We start from the raw sequence: 7,215 nt of genomic DNA on the forward strand, positions 1-7,215 counted from the left end.
AGAGAATTCCACATAAGTGGTAACCCTGATGTGCATGGAAAAAAAATCCTATAATAGATAGTAGTACATGTGATCCTCCAATTTGAGATCCCTAAGACACCTTGTGCACCTATCAACCTAATTTTATAACTTATGTAGCCTTTTTCTAGGGGCCATCAATAATTGTTAGCTATGTCAACAAATTTATCAAGACTATGATGGATCGACATAAGATTATCACTCTAGTGTACGGAGCAAATATGTTCTTGCGTAGTTTAGTTATGACAACATACTATAAATCTATCATGATAGTAAGACTAAGCTAGTACTTGATCCAATTATAGTTGGATTATTGCTAAACTAACCAAACATTAATATCAACAATGATTTAAGGGAGGCATTATTTTTGTGTCTCATCTTTGATGAGATATTGATTAATAAAAGGATTCGATTACACGACAACCATACAATTGAAAGTTTAAAATCAACCTTTTTTTTTATTCTTTATCTTATGGATAGTCATGATGTCTTTCTAAAATCAACCCGTTCACTAATTTTAGAGTAGTAGTCGTCCTTCCAATGTAGAAAGAAAAATTCCTCATAATTTTTTCTAAAAAAATCTTACAATTAAATTCATATATTTGTGATCTAGCAATCATGGCAAAGTTAGCAATGATAAAGCCTCCAACATAGGTATTAATCATTATCCATGCATGTAAATATGTTATTAAATCTGATCCTTGATCTTGGATAATAAGTAGGTCTGTCAATTGGGCTGAGCAAGCTTGAGATTTGATTATTTGGCCTAAAAAATTAGTTTTGGGTTAAACAGAGTTTTTGCCTTGGATGAGCCCAAACAAAAAGATTTACCAATTAAGTTGTCAGGTAATAGTGAAGATAAATTATCCAATGCCTTTCTATGCCACCTTTCATGAGCCATCATACCATTTGAGGATAAATTATTCAATGTTTTTCTATGCCAAACTTACGCGAGCCATTGTTGTGATTGTGAAGGTATGAGTGTAAGATATCTCTAGGCTCTCTTTTTAGTACCAAATTATTGAAGTGATTTCTCATAACTAACTAATGTATATAATTTAGAGTCTTACACAAGACAAATTAAAATAGCAACAATTAGAGTCTAAGATGACTTGTGTAAGTTTGTTACAGGTGTAGGTGTTTCAAAATTCTTCAAGAGATATATGTGTGTGTAGGTAAAGTAGAGAAGAAAGATTCAAACAAGAGTTTTTACATGAATTGATCCAACAGTCGAAATGTCTATGTTCATGGTGTTATCGTTTCTACTCTCTCCCTAGTTTATGACTTCATACCAAAGCAATACTCTCCTTAGTTTTTGTGAATTAGTACCACTTCCCCTTCTCTCTTTCTTCTCCTTCCTTTAGGTACAAATTTTTGGAGGGAAAAAGACCATACCCAGTCCTTCCACTTTCCTCGGAACTTAATCCATGATTTTATAATTAAATGGATTGACTAAAATTTATATTGACGACATTTGCAATTATGTGGTGGTTAATGTCTTTATCGGATTAACGATGTGGTGTGCCCATGACTTTTCCTTTGATAACTGCAGAAGAATCTATAATTTTGAAATTATTTGATCGTCGATCATTGGTTGCTAGTCGTTCATTATTGGTATTTCAGTTTTTGATTCTTGAACTGTTATGTCTAAAGGATTATCCTTGAAATGCTCATTTTTACCTTGTAAAAACTGTTGATGTGTCTTACTATTAATAATTGATTAATCTCAATCAATTAAGATAAACAAATAATAACCAAAGAAAAACTCTTGGGAAAAATCAGAAAAATGGGTGATAACAATAGAGAAATTATCTGACCACAAATTAAAGAGTCTCTTTCTTCAATATATTTTAACTGTATCTGCAACCCTTTTTCTTTACATTACGAATCTTTAGGTTCTTTCTCTAATGTCAACTCTAGCAATACCTGCAAAAGTACCTTCGCCTCGTGACGATGCTAGGAGCCTTCACGATGCTTTTAAAGGTATAACATTCTTTCGTTTTAAATTTTAATTTCCTTCATTTAAATGTATGAACTAAGCATTTTAATTTTTATTAATTATATTTTATTTCAAATTTCTTGTTTCTTTTTATTATTTTTCCAATCTATTAGCCTCTCCCTCGCAGAAAGAACATTAAAAAATAATTAAGCCAAAAAATGTTCATGTGGCTGCTAAAACAAAAGTTGTACTCTGGGGTCACAAATAAACAAAATATTGAATAATGTAAGATGTGCGTGCTCATATTTGTGAAAACAATTTTTCATTTCTGCTTTACTTTTCACTTTCAAATAAATTGGCTGGAGAGGTTTCTCCAGAGAAACCAAATCAATATCTGATTTGACGAAAGTTGAATGTAAAGGACAAGCTTTTTTGACAAACAATCATGGACTTCAATAACTGATTTTTTCAATGATTTCAGAATATTGTTGTGTTTTTGTTAAAGTAGTTAATATATACAAGTTAAAATTACATCATTTTGATTACTATTTTTAACCTTTATATAGAAAGTTAAATCATAAAGTATTAATAAATTATATAATGTAAAAAGTATTGGTTATACTTTTAAGGATAAAAGATATAGCCCAAAAAACTGAGGAAACCAATAGACTCTGAGTTCAAACTCTTGTTATATATTCAGGTTTACGGTGTGACAATTCTGCAGTCATCAGTATTCTTGCACATCGGAATTCAGCCCAAATTGAACGCATCCAAGAATCTTATGACAATAAATACCCTGAAGAGCTTCGGAAACGGGTATCTTCTGAGCTTCATGGACATTTCAAGGTACTATCACTAAATTTTTACCATACTGCAATATTTTTAACCCTGTTTTCTTTAAATATAGTGTATGAAAATATACTTTTAGTTTGCCGTAAAAAAGTTTAATTTAAATTTTTAATGTTTAGGCTCATATACACTTCCAAAAATATCAATGATCCTTTGGTGCTTCTATTGTATCCTTGCGTAACTTTTTTCTTTGTTGATTCAGAAAGCGGTTCTACTATGGCTGCGAGAACCAATGGTGCGAAATGCCAATATATTGAAACATGCATTAAGAGATACTGTGCAAAACCTCAAAGTTGCTTCCGATGTAATATGCAGTAGTACTCCATCCCAGCTGCGAAAACTGAAACAAGTTTATCAGTCAAGTTATGGTGCTCCTGTTGAGCAAGATATAGAAAATGCCACTCATGGTGATCATAAAAAGGTTTAGTTTCTCTCTTTTACTCTCTTATATAGTCATTTGTCTGCTTTTCTTTCTTTTAAATTGCAACATATACATTACAAGAAAATTCATATATTGTTTCAAAAGGATACTGTCATAATTTTGTTGCAACATATGCGTTACATTCTGATGCTAAAAAAAGTGTGACAAATACTACATTTTTTTTTTTTTTTTGGCTGTGCAGTCTTTTATATGGAATTATTGTTGTTCTGTAGTTGCTACTTGCATATATAAACACAACACGGTACGAAGGCCCAGAAATTGATGAAACACAGATATTGAATGATGCTAATGCTATCAAGAGAGGGGAAAATGTTTTCATTCAAATATTTTCCGAAAGAAGTGCAGCTCATTTGTTTGCTGTGAATAATGTTTACAGTGGCATGTATGGACCCTTGGAGAAGGTATATTATTTCTACTATGCTTTTGTTTTTCTTTTTCATATGAAAAAAAATGATGAAAAAAGCATGGATTTATAATGAGCTGTACATCTTAACTTGGACATCCTCAGGATCTGGTGCTATTCTTAAACAGATTTAACTTACTTCATGCAGGCAATAAAAAAAGATCGATCAGAAAATTTTGGATACGCCCTTTTAGCAATTTTACGATTTGTAGAGAATCCTGCCAAGTACTTTGCAAGGGCACGTATATTATCTTTCTAGTAAAATTAACACGCATAAGATTATCAGAAGGCTTTGTCAATGTTGTTTTTCTTTTCCAGGTTTTGCGAAAGGCAATGAAGGGATTGGGGACGCACGATTCTTCACTTATATGGGTAATTGTTACTAGGGCTGAGATTGATCTGCAGTATATAAAGGAAGAGTACAAGAGGAAATATGGGAAATCGTTGAGTAGTGCTGTTTCTTCAGAGATATCGGGGCATTATAGGAGTTTTCTGCTTGCTCTTTTAGGCCCAAAAAGGATAGATTAAAGGGGTTTTGATTCATAAAAAAATATGTTTACAAACTATGGAAAGATATTGTTTGTAGAGCAGCTGTCTTCATAAGCAAATCATTTAGAATTGTTGCTTCTGGGCATGTAAATTATAATATATTGCTTTATTTATGATCTTATTTGTCCCCCAAAACGTTTGATACTTGAATATAAGAAATATCACATCCAAGAAGTGTAAGACTGAGTGGTTCAGTGATGTTGGAGCTGTTATTACGGAGCTGGAGGGAGTTGAATACAACTTCATCAGAACTGTACATTTTGATTCATTACGGAATCGTGTTGTCTAATAATTGAACAGTTGGATTTTTTTTTTCACTTAAATTGCCAAATTAGCATTGTATTTTGTATTATAGAAATGTGTTTGAACAAAGAAATGTTGTAAGGCTTTAAGGCATGTAGATCACTTTCTTTAAGATGATATTTGCCCCCATTAGTTATATGGTGTTGTAAGGATATGACAAATCACCTTTAGAATATAATAAAATCTCTAGAGTAATAATCAACACTGTTGAACACAAGAATAAGTAATATTGATGTAATGATGTTGAATTAAAGAGAAAGTAGGACTGTATAAAGAAATTAGAATAAATTAAAAAAGTCTTATTCAAGCCTCAATTTATGGATTTAAAACAATATGTCTATTGACACCAAAAGTGATGATTTTTTAGCCAAAAGTTATGTTTCAAAAAGACATAACTTTCCAGTTAGATATGTTTAATCTTGAATTATTACAACTTTTAGTTTAAGTTGAAACAATATAACTTTTAGTTTACTTAGATTGTATTTGTTAACCAATATTAACACATATAGATTTATGCATAAAAAAATCTTTTTAAAGTTAAAATTTCTATTAGTGTTAATATTTCAAGATTTTGACAAAATCCATAGTAGTTTAATATTTGCTTTAAACTAAGATTTTACGGTATCAAAATTAGAAATATCACACACATAAGCCTCCTTTTTATTCAAAATATGTTACTGGTAGTTTAACACCGTTATATGGTCTTGTGCTAAAATCCTATACTTATGAACATTTACAAAAGTTATTCTTGCTTTTGCAAGAGCAGCACCACTTTTTATGTTCACTTTGGTGAAGCTCCTATAGTTTGTTATACAAACTCTTTGTTTTCTTAAACAACTTTTGCTCCATTAAAAGTAATTGTCACTCTACCTCTTTTTCCTATGTACTTTTATTGTCCAAGCAGTTGCTCCAATTGCAAATCAATAACTTGTTATTACCCATTAAATTTTTTTCTTAAAATAGAAAAGTTGGGTTCCCATTATTAGCAACAATTTATCTAAAATAATTTTAAACCCATTTGTATGACTGTATTTTTAACCATGTCCCTCATGAGTGCTTTTGTCAATGGGTCAGTCAAATTATTAATAGAGTTTACATAAACAACTATAATTACACCATCTAAAATTAGTTTTCTTATATACTCATGTCACAAAGCAATATGTCTAGATTTCCATTATAAATTTTCCCATAGTCTTCAGATATAGTTTCTCAACTATCACAGTGCAAAAAGATTGCTTTCATTGGTTGTGGCCACAACTTTATAACCATTAATAAATTTCTTAACCATTCAACCTCTTTTCTTGCAATTGCTAAAGCTATGAACTCATATTCTATTATAGCATGAGTAATAACCGTCTATTTCTTAGAAGCCTAAGAAACATGTAACATCCCTCTCTAGAAGTACTACCCACCAGAGGAGAAATGTTACGAATTAATATTCGTAGCATCTATTTTTTTTCTTTTAAAAATACTTTAAAATAAACACATCATTAAAAGTGTTTAAGAAGTATTCCAAGAAAACTAAAAATCTGGAAGCAAACAAAAGATGTATATACTCATATGAAAACTCATATGAAAATATCTGAAAATGGGGAGTAATCATATGCAACTATACCATAATCTCAAAAAGTCAAAAGTCGACAAAAACATGCCACTGTATGCATGTAATATAAACCAGAGATAACCTGCTCCAACCGGATCTACCTACGTTGACTTGACCCTGCCTCACAACTACCTCGATCACTTGTACCTGCAATCATGAAAGAAAAGGAAGTGAGTGATAAGAACACTCAGTAAGGGGAAAAAATTAAGTAAACTATTCCATTTCCTGTTCTAACTTACTCTCGGGACTCAACCTAACCATAACCCCCCATAAGAGATTGAGGGGGTAATCTAGTTCATTCTTTACTATTTGAGTCATACTTTGTCCTATTTGGTGTCTATTTGATACTTTCTAGAAGCTAACTATAGGGATTTGGTACTTTTCTAAACTTGAGCTCTCTTTCTTTCTTTCACTACACTATTTCTGAATCTGAATTGAGCTCTACTGTGAGTGGACCCTACTAGGGGTCTATGTCTTACTATGGACGTGTCCTATTGCATACGTGTCCTACTGTGGGTGGTGTAGTGTAAAGTGCCCCCTCATAGTTTATAGCATGCATGCAGGTTTTATATCTGACTAATTTTACTTTCATCTAAATTTATTCATAACTTACCAAACATTACTCTTGGGACGACCCCTAAATCTTGAGCCCCAAATTCCTTTCTTTGCTTTTCTTTCTTTTTCTTTTTCTTCTTTTCTTTTTTTTTTTTTCCTTTCCTTTCTTTCCTTTCCTTTCCTTTTTCTCCTCCTTTTCTTTCTTTCTTTCCTTCCTGCCCAAAACTACGAAATACTGTTCATAGAACAGTATTTTGGCAGGGTAGCCTTCTTTTTTATACAATTTAACAGCCCAAACGATTTCTAATTCATACAAATTATATATTGTTGAAAAGAGGATTCAAAGATCTTTCCAACAAGCTATAATAGCACTCATAATTCAATAGATAAGGTAGTTAAAACGTGAGATAAAATCAGTGGCAAAAATTGCTTCCTCTATTTATTTGGTAAAGCAGTCCTTGTGGTTCATGCAATATTTAACAATCTAAATGATCCCCAATTCATACAAGCTATATATCACTGAAAAGAGAATTCAAAGAGATTTCCAACAAGAT

The 7,215-nt window shown here is 31.6% G+C and overlaps 1 protein-coding gene across 1 annotated transcript; it reads left to right on the plus strand.

The window, feature by feature from the left end:
- Window positions 1–1,898: 1,898 nt before the first annotated feature.
- On the plus strand, window positions 1,899–4,316 carry LOC123215280 (annexin D5). Its single transcript, XM_044635311.1, has 6 exons — window positions 1,899–2,001; window positions 2,658–2,803; window positions 3,009–3,227; window positions 3,461–3,649; window positions 3,800–3,889; window positions 3,970–4,316. The coding sequence occupies exons 1-6, from the start codon at window positions 1,926–1,928 to the stop codon at window positions 4,177–4,179; spliced, it is 930 nt and encodes a 309-aa protein (XP_044491246.1). The 5' UTR covers window positions 1,899–1,925; the 3' UTR covers window positions 4,180–4,316.
- The last annotated feature ends 2,899 nt before the right edge of the window (window positions 4,317–7,215 follow it).

The sequence above is a fragment of the Mangifera indica genome, chromosome 5 (genome assembly GCF_011075055.1).
Source record: "Mangifera indica cultivar Alphonso chromosome 5, CATAS_Mindica_2.1, whole genome shotgun sequence".
NCBI lineage: Eukaryota > Viridiplantae > Streptophyta > Magnoliopsida > Sapindales > Anacardiaceae > Mangifera > Mangifera indica.

Bases quoted from the DNA above. Each gene is read 5' to 3' on its own strand.
- LOC123215280 (XM_044635311.1), top strand. From the start codon at position 1,926: ATGTCAACTCTAGCAATACCTGCAAAAGTACCTTCGCCTCGTGACGAT. The intron at 3,228-3,460 runs GTTTAGTTTCTC...GTTGTTCTGTAG, and splicing joins CTCATGGTGATCATAAAAAG to TTGCTACTTGCATATATAAA. The intron at 3,650-3,799 runs GTATATTATTTC...TACTTCATGCAG, and splicing joins TGTATGGACCCTTGGAGAAG to GCAATAAAAAAAGATCGATC.